This window comes from Spermophilus citellus, assembly GCF_964194105.1.
Source record: "Spermophilus citellus genome assembly, chromosome: 3".
NCBI classification, from domain to species: domain Eukaryota; kingdom Metazoa; phylum Chordata; class Mammalia; order Rodentia; family Sciuridae; genus Spermophilus; species Spermophilus citellus.
The window spans coordinates 4,504,307-4,519,308 of NC_138184.1; the positions used below are offsets into that span (position 1 = coordinate 4,504,307).

The following is a 15,002-nucleotide window of genomic DNA, read 5'->3' on the forward strand; positions in this document are numbered from 1 at the left end:
TGTGTGATCCCACTTATAGGAGGCCCTGTGCCCAGTCATGGAGACAGAAACACACAGGGACTCGTCTCTCTGCAGGGCTCTAAGTGCCAGTCGCGTTTCTTAATTCCACTCTCTCTCTTCCCATTGGCGTGGATTTTCCACGGTTTACACCATCAGCTACGTGTGACTCTTGTCATTAGAAACCCAACACTCCCGGTGTGGTGGCCAGACCTGTGGCCCCAGCTACTGGGGCGGCCGAGGCAGGCCGCGGGACACAACCAGAACCCACCTCAAAACACCAACCAACAAGGACACAGAACCCCAAGGAGCGGCCGGCTCCACCCGCGCCCACCTTCGGGCATGGTGCGCGCGCTCACGTAGGCGGCCACGCTGCACCTCGCCTCGGGCGCGTCCTGGTTGCAGGCCTGCAGCTCGATGCGGTAGCCGGTGAAGTGGCGCAGGCCCGAGATGACCAGCGACTCCTTGTTGACCACCTTCTCAAAGGGCCTGTGCTCCTCCTGGCTGGCGGGCGCGCTGGGGGAGCTGCTGGGGAGCGCCGGGGCCGAGGGCACGGGCTCCGTCACGTTCGCCTCGACACCCAGGGACCTGCGTTTCCGAGACGGTCTGTAAAGGCGACAAAACACATGGGGTCACGCAATCACCAACTCAAATAAGACGACGCCGGAGAGAATCCCAGCGGAATCAAGAAGAATGGGGTGCAGGGGGGTGTGGATTAAAATGCAGATCGCCAAGAATTACACCCAGAGGACCTTGTGAGACCTTCAGTGGAGGGCAGACCCACCCTGCCAGGGAGGGGTGGCCCCCGGGCCCTCAGCGATAGCCACCTCCCATAGTCCCTTCAACGTGCTCAATTCCAGGTTTTCAATTTGTAGAGAAATAGGCCACCAGGGTCAGTGTTTAAAAAAAAAAAAAAAATTAAGATGCCCAAAGCAGGCATGAGCCCAGCTATTCCAGAGACCTGCCACAGGGCATTTGCCCAGTGGCCCAAGCTGTGACCCACACCATCAATTTCCTCATTCTCGTGTAGGGTACTAGGTACTAGAACATTTGAGGAAGGAAGCTTTAATCCAGGTAAAAGACTTATCACAGGGTTGAGTCAGAGCCACTCCAAGACCAGCCATCCAGGTGACATGCTTCTCCCCATCCCTTAAAGAACTGTCTCAGAATTGAGGAAATGCAACTGGCCCCTGGCTTCCTTTGAGCAATAACTCTTCCTATAAATATTCTGTGTGGTAACGAGGAGGCTCAAGCGGATTGTGCAACTTGCTTGTCCTGTTGGAAGCATTCGTTAAATATTTTCCTTAAAACATAATGTCCTAAGTAGGCTAGGGTTGCAGTGTTTTCTCTCAGGGTCAGGGATTTCCCCAATCAATTATAAAGGGAGCACATGCTCCCTGCAGGAAATTTGGAAACCTTGATTGGCCATAAAATATTCCACTTAACGCAAGAGTCACCCTTCACGTAGCCTGCCTCTGGTTTTTCAGCGAGTCCTCCCTGGGGGCCAGGAGCGTGGCTCGGTGCTAGGCACATGCTGCGCAGGCACGAGGCCCTGGATTTTATCCACCACCACCCTCCTGAAAAGTACTCCCAAGTTTGTTTTACTATTAAAAATACTGCTTTCATCTTTCTCCAATTGTCTCAGGAGTTCCTAAAAGTAGATTCTTAGAAAATGTCACTAGGTTCAAGAGGATGTGAAACCTCCACGTCTTAACACGTATGGCTCTACTGCTGGCTGGGAACCGTACTGACTGGTGCTTCTCACACCGGATGGTCCCTGAGACACTACTTCAGAACAACCTCAGCAACCTTGAGGGTTAAGAGTCGAGAGTCCCCAACTTTCAACCTGAGATTTTAACCCAGCATCACCTACTGACAGCTGAAGCTCCTCATGTGGATGTGGCAATCCCCTTCTCCTGGTGGGTTCTTTGTCTCTCTCCTGGGAATCGTCCCTCTTCGTCCTTTGTCTAATTTTCTGTGACTCTCTAGCGCCTTCCTTCCTGTGACTCCCACACTGTTTATTCAGACATTTGGATCTTACGTGATTTAGACATTTGACTCTAAGGTCATACACAAAAGTCTAAGGATATTAACCTTCTACCTGTCGTATCGTATAATCTACCCCAGCTGGCTGTTTGCTGGTGAACTTCAAATGGTTTAAAACACATTTGTTCACACGAATTTGTAAAAATTGATATATCACTTAAAAAAATCTCTGTTGCCGCCTTTCTAGGTATTTCTAGATAGGGGTTATCACACCACGGGTGTACTGAAGTTTTATGGCAATTGTAAAAGGGGTCTTCTCTATTTTTATATTCTAATTATTGTAAGTATATACTAACTTTGGGTTTATTTATGTTGTATCTACTTTCCCCAAATGCTTGCTCAGTCTAAAGTTTTCATGGAATCAAAAAAAACTAGAAAGGGGGTTAGCACACTTTTCCCACAAATGGCTGGATAGCATATATATCGCAGGCCATACCTCCTGTCCCATGCCCAGTTCTGCTATAGCTTAAAGGCAGCTGGGGATGACAGGTAAACAGGTGGATGCGGTCATATTCCAACACAAGTTCATTTACAAACCAGGCAGCCAGTGGCCCATGGGCTACAGTTTACCTACCTTGAACTAGACTCTGCAAATCAATGATTTTGTTTTTTAGTTTTTGTTATTTTTTTACAGCTAGGGAAGGGGTTTTGTGCGTGCTAAGCAGGTGGTCTCCCACTGGGCTACACCTCAGCCTCTCCTGCTCCATTCACTACGATTCTAGCTAGTTTCATGTCTTATTGGTCAGATGGCTAAAGACAAACTCAGTAGGAATGATATTGGGCTTCTTTGATTTTTTTCCCTAACTCTAGTAAGTCTAAAGATTGATGTCAGCTTGGCTGTTAGGTAATATTTATCTTGAAGTAGTCTATTCCTAGTTTTATAAGAGGCCTCTTTTTTCCCCCCCCCCCGAGAATTTTAAATGAATGTATTCACTGTCCAGATAATATGGAATATTACTATTTTCTTCAGATCCTAGTTTTATACCACTTTCTAGATTCTCTGGTTTTCCCTTTACGTTATACATTTTTTTAATATCAATTCTCAGTATATTTATTTTGTTAATTTTTACCAATTTATTTTCTTAATTCATGAATCCATTTACATCCACTAATTCTACTAAAGCCAAGCTTTGGCAAGATTCATTAAGATACGCAACATCCACGTTTTCATTACTTTTTAAATAGACTTTAATGGAAGTTTCAGTTTCTGCTCCAATTCTAGATATTTAAGTGACAGACTTCATTTTCTATTCCAGCCTTTGAAGTTACTTTTGGTTTTCATTGCTCTTCTGTCAGAAATGTGTGGTCAGGAAACAGATCCTAAATTGGGGTAAGCCACTGAGGTTTTCTCTGTGGCGTGTTGGTGTTGAGACCCCAGCAGCGTTCTTAGGTGACAAAGGAAGCAGCTGCTGAGCCTAAGACACATCCAACCCAGCAGGAGCCAGAAGCCTCCGAACAGGCATGAATGAGACTGGGGAAAAGAGCCCAGAGGCTCGTGACTCAGAGCCCCAAGAAACTCACACCTAAACACCTGGAGACAAGACTGTCAGCCGGCCACAGGGCATGTCCAGGAGGACATCAGCTATGACATGCCGCTTCATTTTTACCACTAAATGTCTGTGGTAACCTTGTTTTGGTAAATCTGTCAGCACCTTTTTTCAACAATTCGATTTTTTTTTTTAAACAATAAATCTTTTAAGTCTAATTAAGGTACTTTGGGGGGGGGGGGGCACTGGGGATTGAAGTCAGAGGTACTTGACCACCAAGCCACATCCCCAGCCCTATTTTGTGTTTTACTTAGAGACAGGTTCTCATTGAGTTGCTTAGCACCTCGCTTTTGCTGAGGCTGGCCTTAACTCACGATCCTCTCGTCTCAGGCCGGCTGGGATTACAGGCATGTGCCACCGTGCCCGCCCAGCTAATTACGGTATTTTTAAGAGACACTGCTTTCGCATACTCACTACTCCATGGTACAGCGGGAACATGACTTTCCTGTGCACTGGGGAACCAAGTGTGGGACTTGCTTAATGTCCACGTTTGCTTCACTACAACTATAGGACCAGCCTGCCTTCCAGCCCCCCGTGCAGAGTCTCAACCGCATCCTCCACTCTCCGCAGAGGCAGCATGTCCCCCAGTCTCATATAGCACCCTGGTCTCAGGCAGGGGTGCCTCTGCCCCCACCCCTCTGGCAGCGTCTGGAGACGTGTTTGGTTGGCACTACTTTCCAGAGGGTGGAGGCCGGGGCTGCTCAACATGACAGTGCCAGATGGCCCTCTCCAGAGGACGATCCTGTCCCCAACACGCCCAAGGGACGAGTGAACAATCCTCCTGGGAGCCAGAGCCACAATTCTGAATACTTCTTAACTCCGGAGCATATTTCAAATGGCCACTAGAGGTCAGATGAGGCCACGAGGTACCTGGGACCACATGAGCTAAAGGGACTTCCTTCCACTCTCCCTGCTGTCCCCAGCGTGGGCTTCCGCAGCTCTCCTCCTCCCCTCCTCCAGGACGACCCTCCTTTTATTAAGACACATGGAAGGGAAATGTCCCTTAACGTGATTCAGTGCGTGACATTCCTTTGCTCTTGCTGTGTCACCCAAATAAAAAGTTCTCCGTCTGGATCAGTGTCCCCACATGGAGTGGAAACTGCCAGAGTGGGACACCCTGCTGAGTGTGGCTTGGACGCCCAGCAAGGGCACAGTAGGTGAGCGATCACGGGGAACCGAGGCCCCAGGCCCCGTCCAGGAGGGACTCCTTGATCGGCGTTTTAGGAAGTGTTAGTTAAGATTTCCCCACATTCATGCCCGGATTCCGTTCCCGAGTGAAGACGTTTGATCGGTGGATTTGTGAAGCGCCCAGTCTCAGCAAGCAGCCCACCACATGCAGAAAGCCACAGAACACCCCCCCCCCGAGACCTCCAAGGTCACCACAGCCCCTGCCCGCTTGGCCCACAGGCCTGGCACTGGAGAGCCACAGGGCCACTTGGACGTCTCCCGGGTGAGTCGTACCTATGATCCTCGGCACCACTGCCTGAAGAGGTTTTTCTGTGAAAACAAAACCAACCACTTTGAAGGCAGGTGGACTTCACCAGGTGGGCCTGCTGACCGACACCCCGCCGGAGGCCTTGTCCTGGGCGAGTGAGAGCCCTGCTGGCTTCGGATGTGGTCCGAGTGTGACCCCAGGTTCACATGCTGGGGTTTGGCCCTCAACATGGTGATAAGAGGTGACGCCTAGTGGGAATTCACTACTGCTCCTCCCGTCTGTCTCTGGCTTCCTGTCTCACCATGTGACCTCTCCCCCACACTCCTAGGATGCATGATGCCATCCACCATGATAGGAGGTGGCCAAGGGGGTCTGGATCATGGGGGCTAGCTGATCTTGGACTTGCAGCCTCCCAAACTGTGAGCAAAATAAACCTCTTTTCTTTCCAAAAGACCCAGCCTTGGGTATTGTTATAGTATCAGAAAACAGACTAATACAGGTATGAATCCTGCCCTTGGCCTCCCATCACTGGTTGGTTCTTCCCCAACAAGTGCAGGGAAGCCAACAAGGGGGATGGGGAGCCAGAGGAAATACTCCCCAGAGACTCGGTCTTCTGGGACGCCTTTAGGATGTGGAATCTGGTGACACTTTCCCTCAACCAACTTAGCCATTTCCCCAAGTCTAGCAGCTTTTTGTTTTTAATGAGTAAACAGTAAGTGCTTTGATGCCTGGGAGGCACCACTGGATGCTCTTTTGGACTCGGGGTCATGGGGAAAAATGCAAAGAGGACGACACGACAGCAGCAGCGTTCACACTCTGAGGTTCTGGGAGACATCTGCTCGGTGGGCAGCACTGGTCAGTGCTGGCATGGACATTATTTTAGAACTCTGTCCCAGGCCAAGCCCTCTGGGGTTTCCACTCTGGAAAAGGACAATTGCGTCAGGCATTTCTGGGGGGCACCTGCTCAAGTCCTGGGGGAAGGACAACAGGATGGAGAGGTAGGTAGGGGCCCAGCTACAGACACTCCAAGCCCACAGTCCCGGGGACATCTGGCAGCACTCTGGGTTGTCAGGTCTGGGGTGGGAGATGCTACTGGCATTGGGTGTTTGGAGATCAGAGATGCTGCCGACGTCCTGCCAAGCGCAGGTCAGCTCCTGCTCACAGAACAACCTGGTTCCAGATGTCAGTGGTGAAGGTTGAGAATCCTGGTAACCCCTTCACTGTCACAGCCCCAAACACAGGAAGGTTTGCAGGCAGCGCTCGGCATCCACGGGTTGGTTCCACAGGGGAGACCACCAGCCATGGATGGCACGTGTCTGCAGGGAACACTGCCTCTGTCCTGGCAAGCGCAGACTTTTCCTGTCACTATTCCTTGATTTAAAGTCTCTGCCAACACCACGCCATTTACATAGGGTCTTGAGCATCTGTCCTTGGGGGTCCTGGAACATCCCCACAGATAGCAAGAGTCAACTGTATTGTGTCTATTTTACAGACGAGGATGCTGAGGGACAAGGTGACATAGCCTCAGCAAGCCAGTTCACAGAAGGGCAGGGAGCCAGCCTTCCTGAGGGGCTTCCAGAGTCCCTGCCCCCCACCGCTCCACAGCTCTACCGACACTGACGCCCAGAAGGGTGCGTGGGGGAAACGCTGCATCCACGTGGGACTTTCCTTGCAGGAGAGGAAAACGAGTGGATTTAAAGCTCTGAGTGACTTTTGCTTCGTGCCTCCTCTGGACGCCAGAGACACCTCATCCAGTGCCTCTCCTCACTTAAGGAAACTCAACCTATTTAAATAGAAGCCGCTGGGCTTTGAGGATCTCTGGAACATTCCGAAAGGATGAATCTTACATGAATTCAGAAAGAGGGGAGGGACGGAGTTTGAGATTTAGCAGTAAATCAAGTATGGGGCGCAGGCAGGCCTTTCTCAAGCTTTGCCTAATAATCAAATGGAATTTGTTTCACAACTAGGGTGGAGAGTGATCCAGTAAGAAAGGTAAATGTCAGGTTATATAAATTTTCCCTTTTGTGTGATTATTTACTCTTGTTGGAAATGGTCCCGTTGAAATCTCAAGGTTTTTTGTTTTTTGTTTTTTTTTTCCCTAACTGGGAATTGAACCCAGGGAGCCACAACCCCAGTCCTTTTTGAGACAGGGTCTCACTAAGTTGCTGAGGCTGGCCTCAAACTTTTGATCCTCCTGCCTCAGCCCCCCAAGTGCCCGGGATTCCAGGTGTGCACCACCACATGGTAAAAATCACAAGATTTTTTGCTCCATCCGGGAGAGGCTCGGCTCACATTCCACCCACCTGCGGTGGTCTCTGGGGTCCACCTCCTCTCATTCTGTAAGTATTGACCCCCGAACACCAAGCCAAGAGACACCAAGGGAACCTGGGGCTGTAAGAGGCCGAACCTGGGGACGAAAACAACGTTGTGCAGGTAATCCTCAAAGGTCTTCCGAAACGAGGACTCCTCCAGCTCCTTCAGAATCTGAGAGTCAGTCTTCGGGCAGGTGCAGCACTCCCCGGCCGAGTCCTCGTACTCGCTCTGATTGTGCTTCTGAGAATCGTCCGACTCGAACGGCGGGGACCACGTGCGCGAGGGCAGCTTCAAGCCTAAGGGAGGCAGAGGCAGAGGTTCAAGCCTCCCCCAAAACACACTCATACAGAGCAAAGGGTCTTCTCAGAGAGGCTGGACACAGGTGACAGGGCCCAGGGTCCAGCTCCTCTTTCTGGAGGGACTTGCCAGTGTTCACTGGGAGAGCACGTCGGTGTGTTTTAGAAACTGACACCAATGTCGCGGGGCTGGAGAGTGTTAGGAATCGAGGAGAAGCCTCCATGCTCTACAATAAACCAGTAAACCAGGGTCAGATGGCACAGAAGGGCCAAGGGTGCCCGCAGGCGCCATACGGAACAGTCTCAGAGAAGAAAACTGCTGAGCCAGTCTGAGTTCAGCCACACACACAACTTGATGGAGAGTGCTTCCATTGGTACAAACAGCAAGTGCAAAGGCCCCGAGTCAGGGATGTTCTTGGCATATGGAAAACGCAAGGGACCCATGTATCTAGAGTGGGGCGAGGGAAAGGACAGTGGGAAACAGGGGCTGTCACAGTAGAGAGAACAAATGAACCCATCAGTCACGCAAATGGGAAGTGGTGAGAAGATAAAGCCAACTCCATCCAGAATTCCAGGGGTCCACTGGTGGATTTAGAGTCAGACTTGACCAGCGGTTCCCCCCTGAGGGGTCATTCTCACCCCGCCCTCTAAACACCAAGCAGCCTCCGGAGACATCCGAGGAGTCCCACCTGGACTGGGGGTGCCCATGAGTGGAGGCCAGGGATGCTGCTCAACACCCCACAATGCTCGGGAAGGCCCCTCCTCAGAGAATGGCCGGCCCCCCACATCCAGAGTGCCATGGTCGAGGACTCCCTGAACTAAGGCCAGAGGGAAGTCGGGTTCAAAACCTCTCAGGTAGGCCCAGGAAAGGGAACTGAAAAGAGCAAGAGCACCCACTCCCCCAGGGGCCCTAGCATTGCCAAGCTGCTGCTTTTAAAGTTCTGGTTGCCCGTTTCAGTCCCCAAGGTCAAGTCCTTGGGGCTCCCGCTACCCACACTGTGCGCTCAGCCGGGCTCCACAGCCAGGAGCCAGGACGCTGCTCCGCAGGCCAGCTCCAGCTGGGAGGAAGGGACGTTTGATGGGACACAGGTGTGGTTCCAGGAGATGAAGAAGGTACACATGTCAGTGGACCAGGGGGTGCTGGTCTGGGGAAGCCCAGGGAGCTCTCCATGGGTCTCAGTTGGAGTCCTGAGGTTGGGGGGGGGGGGCTGCACTACGCCAGCACCCTCAACGCCTCCGAACTGTGCACTGGAAAGGGTTAAATGGTGGACTCTGTGCAGTGTATTTAACCACAATTTTTTTTTTTTAAGCCACACTAATAGAAAGCTACTCCTGGCCTTGGGGAGTTCATCTAGTGTGCATTTATGTCTGTTTTAAACTGTCCAAAATGAACACAAGATTCCCCATTTTAACCGTTTTGCAATGCAGACTACGGTGCCATCAGGTATATTCACAACATGGGCCGATCACTGCCACGTCCCTCTCCAGAGCTTCCTCGTCTTCCCCAGCTGGAACCCTGTCCCCTCCAACACGGACTCCACCCTCCCAGCCCCGACTCAGGGACTGCCCAGAGCGGAATCCTCCAGGATGCGTCCTTACCGAGTTTAATTGTGGAAACAAAGTAACACACCTACAGTGACACTTAAACAGTCACATGGTAATCAGACCTAGACTCACAGAATGAAAGTTGTTCTTTAAAAGAAGAAAAAAAAAAAAAAGGAAAGCTTTGACGTTGCCAGTGGATACTGGCAGACAGAGCCCACAGGAGGAGCGGAGCCGAGGCCCAGGCTTGCTCTCGAGTTATATAAAGCATCAGGAGTAAATCAGTTGGCAGCCCTGGGCTGAGGAAGGGATGATGTCAGAGACACACATATAGCACATGATCTGGGAGCTGGGACGGCTCCCGGAGATCAGCTGTCCCCCACCCCTTCTCCCAAAAAGGAGGCAGACTGTAAGGGCTGGGTGGCTGGGCCAACACCCTGGGGCAGGTCAGGGACTGAGGACACCGAGGCTGAAAACATTGCAAGAAAGTGAATTAGAGACTGAATAAATAAAGGGAAAGAGCCCTTCAGTTTATGTGGTTTAGGGGAAAACAAAACAAAACAAAAAACACCTTTAGCTTTTTTGAAACGTCCTCTATTGTCAACTATGGCACTCATCTGTGCCGTGGAATACCACCAGAACTGTATCCTGTCCCTACAACTCTGCAGCCACTGTCCAAAAACTCAGGGATCAGATTTTAAAGGTTCTCATCACAAAAATGATCAATATGCTCATTACTCAAAGTTGACTTTTACCCATTGTGTACGTGTGTGGAAACGTCACACTGTATCCCACCAATATGTACAAGTGCAGTTGTTGTGCATTCATACAAATTAAAACAAACCCAGTTTTAGAATATTTTTAACTAGTGCATACCAACTAGTTCGAGGCTTCAAATATTTCTCCATTCTCCCTCAGATGGATGGAGGACCTTGCAGCAAACAAGACTAAAGACTGAAAAAACAACTGTCGTGAGCATAGAGTGTTGGCGGAAGGCACAGGAGCAGAGAGTGCTGACCGCTCCCTGCCGTTTCCAGCCCTTTAAACCCGGGAACCAGAGTCCCTCACTGGCTTGGCCTAGGACCTCTCTGCAAGCCCAGCTGGCTCTGGTGTGGCAGAGAATCTCGGGTGGTTCACACAGCGACACAGGGTGGTGGGGGAGGAAGGGGAAGCAGAGAACCCCAGGGGAACATGGTGCCAAGACATGAAAGACAAGAGTCGAGCACCACTGAGCACCGGGACCCTGAGAAAGCATCCTTGGGGACCTTGGGGACGCAGTGTGCTTACACGTGCCAAGGCGGCCACTACTTCTCGAGGTGGCATCATCTCATGGGAACCCTGCCCTACCCTGGCTCACTGTTAAAGGGAACATCACGTGACCCTGATTGCACCTGGTTTTGACACCAGTCTTCAGAGTGTCTAGTTGCATAGTGTTTAAAGATGTGGACTTTCTTAGTGTGTAAGAAAACGTGCGCACGCACCCTGGGAAGCAGGAGACAGCACCTGTGTCCCCCATAAGTGTCACACGGCATGGCCAACCCACCACGGCTGCCCGTACTCACCTTTGAGACAATAATCCAACTCGTACAGCTCACTGTCTTCCTCCTGCCTTTCCCAGTAAACCAGGTAGTGCGTGATGTTGCCGTTGGGGTCCGAGGGGGGCTTCCACTTCAAGATGATCTGAGACGAGGAATTCGAAACCGAGATGGGATCCAGCGGGACGGAAGGATCTGCGAGAGAGAAGGAAGCAGGCCGACCGTGAGGAGGAGCAGGCTGCCGGGTGCACCAAGAGGGGAAGGGACACCCAAGTTACAGGACCCGGAGGCGGCGGCTGCAGTGTGTTTAACATCGGAGAAAACTGCCAACACAAGGAACACTGGCCAGGCCAGGCCAGGCGAGGGTCACCAAGTCACAGTCCATTTGCACCACAGACGGCGTGGCCACATTCCCCCACTGACTTGGTGAACAAGGATGGAGCTCCAGCACGCGCCAAGCTCCGTGCTGAGCACTGGGAAGAGACCAACAGACTCATGCTATTGGTTCTAGTTGGCTCCAAATTGAACCTGGTCCCTGGGCAAACTTGAAGCCACCAGCTGTCATCCAACATCCCCCACAATGCACAGCGTTAGGCTCCACAAACCATTCCCCTCAAAAAAAGAGGTGACCTAGGGAGTTGGGGAGGGAGGGGGCACTCAAGGTAGAGACAGCAGAGTGTACAAAGGACCCAGATGCTGGAAGTTTCTAGAAACTAAGCATGTGGTATCGATGGGAGACGGGCTGCGAGTGGACCAGCCCAGGAAGCAGAGTTGACTTGAAAGCCATGGGGCAAGGGTGCTCGCTCTCTGCCCTACGGACACTGGGGCTGGACGAGGCTCTGTCACAGGGAGCCGTCGCTGGTCTCTCCTGGCCGAACACCAGCCATCCCCACCCCCAGCTGGGACAACCACCCGCGCCAGCAGACACTGCCTAGCGCTCCCTGGAGAGGCAGAATCGTTACTCTTTGAGAAGGGCTGCTGTGGGAGAAAGACTTGGGTTTTGCAAAACTAACTTAATTGCTAGGAAACATTCCAGTAAAAAAAGAAAATTAGAGGAGGAGGAGGAACGAAGGGGAAAAACACAGTAAAAATGGCAAAACATGGAAGCCAGGGACAGTCAGCCATTCTTTCTAGCTTTGCGAATGTTTGAAAAATTTAATAGATTGAAAAAATAAACGATTGCCCTCTTATCTATGGACGATGTAGTCGCGGCCCCCAGCAGATGCCCAAAGCCTCACACAGCCCTGAGCCCTGAACACACTATGGCCTCCCTATGGTAGAAACTCATTAAAGATCAGCCACAATAAGAGAGACCAGCCATAATAGAACAGCTACACCCATTCACTACAGTGAGTGAGTGACAGCTATGAATGGTTTGCTTCTGGAATTTTCCATCAAATATTTCTGGATTGTGACTGACCTCACATGATCAAAGTCCTAGAAAGCATGAAGCTCAGGAAAGGGGGACACTGTGTACTCCCCCTAAGGAGGTTTGTGGGTCCGCATCATCTTGTGAACACATCCCCCTCAGCACTCGGCTCCTGTAGAAGCCAGTAGCCATAAGAAGTCCCCTGCGTAGCGACTGGCAGGGTCCCCCCTTGTGAACAAATCCATATTCACAAAACATACGTACTGGTGGCATCTGTCTGCACATAGATGATGTCACTCTTGGCCCCGTAGGTCCGGCGCTCATCAGAAAAGGTGACCAAGGTCTTGACAAAGATGGCGTACTGGGTCCAGGGCTTGAGACCCCGCATCAGCCATCCGGGGTGGTGTTGGGGCTTGGGGTCGTTAGACCTCTGAGGGGGGTCGATGTCCACCACGGTCCAGCTGTTGGAGCCACATGCATCCTGCCCGTCAAACTCGGTCACGTTCTGATAAGGGCTTTTGAGACAAAGCAGAAGGAAGGGTTATTACCCTTGCAGTCCCTCGAGGTCACGACGTGGCCACTTCTCAGAGCCCCACGGGTGGTGGGGGGAGACTTCCAGCCCTAGGGCTGCTGCTTTCCCACCTAACAACCCTCTGCCACCGGGAAAAATGACAGCAGCCAAAGAGCAAGGAGCCCCCAGCCCTGACATCTCAGTGACCACAATGACAGCCCGAGGTCCCACTCACCATCTTCAACTTTCTGATGGTGCAAAGATGGTGTGGACTTCCTTTAGATCTGAATTCTGATCTCCGGGGTTAGCCACCCACAGTGTGATAACTGGTGGCTCCAGGCAACTCACAAAGGTGAAGAGCCCAAGCACCGCAGTGTGCCTGCTGCAGAGCTAGGGTGTCTGGGCAGTGAGGTGTGGCCGCTGCCCTTGGGCGGACAATATTTTCAACTCAGGTTATCAGGACATAGCCACATCCCAAGAGGGGGGACATCCGTAACAGCAGCAACTGGCCCATGAATCACTGATGTTATATAACAGAACATCTGGGAGTTCTTGACTGGCATGTGACACCTCTTGACATGTGGAATGTTGATTACTATGACTCCTAGGGCCACCTCTGCTGCCTCCCTTAAACTCCTAGCCTAAGTCAGGGACAGTGGCTCACGCCTACAATGCAGCAGTGCAGGAGGCTGGGGCAGGAGGATTGCAAGTTTGAGGCCGGCCTTGGCAACTTAGTGTCTCCAAATAAATAAATAAATAAGGCTGAGGATGTGGCTCAGCATTTCTATCCCTGGTACTAAAACAAAAGGAAAAAAGTCCCAGCCCAATCACATGCTAAAAAATACTACACGTGGTTTAATGTGTTCAGAATTTCTGCTTCTGAGGACAGAAGCTTTCTGGAGATGGAGGGGGGTGACAGCTGTACAACTCTGGGTATACTCGATGCCACAGAACTGTACTTTTAAACAAGGGTACATTTTGTGATATCCATTTTGCCACAATAAAAAAATTCTTGGGGAAAAAAATTGAAAACCTATTCTGCAGACTGCACTCCTGGGTACAGCAAACAGGCAAATGGAAGAGTGCAGATTCCCTGCCATACCTTAGTCTTAGCTACTCTCTTGAAGCCAAGGATTTGAGGCCAGCCTGGATAACACAGCATGGTTGTCTCAAAAAAAAAAAAAAAAAAAAAAAAAAGAGAGAAAAGAAAAATCCAGACCAAAGAAAAACTTTGTACTTTCAATTTTACTTTTGACAAAAGGGGGTGTTATTGACTTTGTATACCATCAACTAGTAAGGTGGTTGAAAGGAACCTAAGGGCAGGTGCGTGGCATACTCTTGTAATCCTAGTGGTGCAGGTGGCAAATGTAAGGCCAGCCTCAGCAAAAGTGAGGCACTAAGCCACTCAGTGAGACCCCATCTCTAAATAAAATACAAAAATAGGGCTGGGGATGTGGCTCAATGGTCGAGTGCCCCCGAGTTCAATCCCTATTACCAAAAAAAAAAAAATCTTTTCTTTTAAATAAAAGATACCTAAGGTATTTATTCTACAAGGAGAAAGTGGGGCACAGAGAAGAACACCCTGGGGCAGATCTAGCACCCAGCTCCACCCCACTCCACAACTCTTCAGCCTTCTACTTACGCCTCTTTGTAGAAGAGCATAAATCCTAAGAGGTCCCGGAAGTCAGGGGGCCAGTACGGCTCCCATTTCAGCAAGATCTTGTCAAAAGATGTCTTAATGAAAGAAAATTTAAGTAATTCATTTTCACCTGGAAAAGTTAAAAAAAAAAAAACAAAATCAAGCTACTTCAGTAGGGAATAGTGTCAGGTCAAAGCTTGGGATCCCACACTTCCTGGAGGGCTGCCAGAGGGAGATGTCTGCATGCTGTTCCCCAAATGGGTCTGGTCCCTGCAGCAGCAGAGCAGAGCACGGGTCTTGCTGAGGGTGGACTGGGGAGGCACTGGAAGCCAAGCACAGGTTGTGCAACGTGGCGCTTCATGCCAACCAATTAATTGGGCAGACAAAGCTGAATAAGGGTGACATCTGGGTATCCCCAGCCTGTGTCCAGGTGAGGACAACCAGCCCATGGCTATCTAGACAAGGACTTTGCAGAAGTAACATTGCTCATGGACTTGCAAGCTGACATGGGAGAGGATGCTCCTCCTCGGGCACAAAGACACACGCCAAATGACTTTGACAGACTGGGACCAATACACCTTGGAAAGACCCAGCTGAGTCATTCCCTGGGCCTGGGATGCAATCTCCCTCCTGCCCTCCACCCCAATCTAACCCTCAATGAACAGTGTCCCGCCTCAAGGGGCCAATTCCCCAACAGGACCAGGGACAGCCTCCAGCTGCAGCAGCTGCAAAGACAGCACCCACCACACTCTCCTGCCTGGCTGGGCTCTCC

The 15,002-nt window shown here is 51.0% G+C and overlaps 1 protein-coding gene across 3 annotated transcripts in view; it reads right to left on the bottom strand.

Annotated features, from left to right (window-relative positions):
- Positions 1–15,002, bottom strand: part of INSR (insulin receptor) — a 124,280-nt gene that overhangs the window by 21,369 nt on the left and 87,909 nt on the right. For 2 of the 3 annotated variants that reach the window (XM_081286201.1, XM_081286202.1), the window contains exons 7-12: positions 14,234–14,360; positions 12,345–12,595; positions 10,739–10,906; positions 7,433–7,634; positions 5,052–5,087; positions 332–603 (exon numbers count right to left, since the gene is read on the bottom strand). In XM_081286201.1, coding sequence (XP_081142327.1) covers positions 332–603; positions 5,052–5,087; positions 7,433–7,634; positions 10,739–10,906; positions 12,345–12,595; positions 14,234–14,360 — 1,056 coding nt within the window. The remainder of the gene's footprint in view (positions 1–331; positions 604–5,051; positions 5,088–7,432; positions 7,635–10,738; positions 10,907–12,344; positions 12,596–14,233; positions 14,361–15,002) is intronic. The other variant, XM_081286203.1, reaches the window with a different exon arrangement.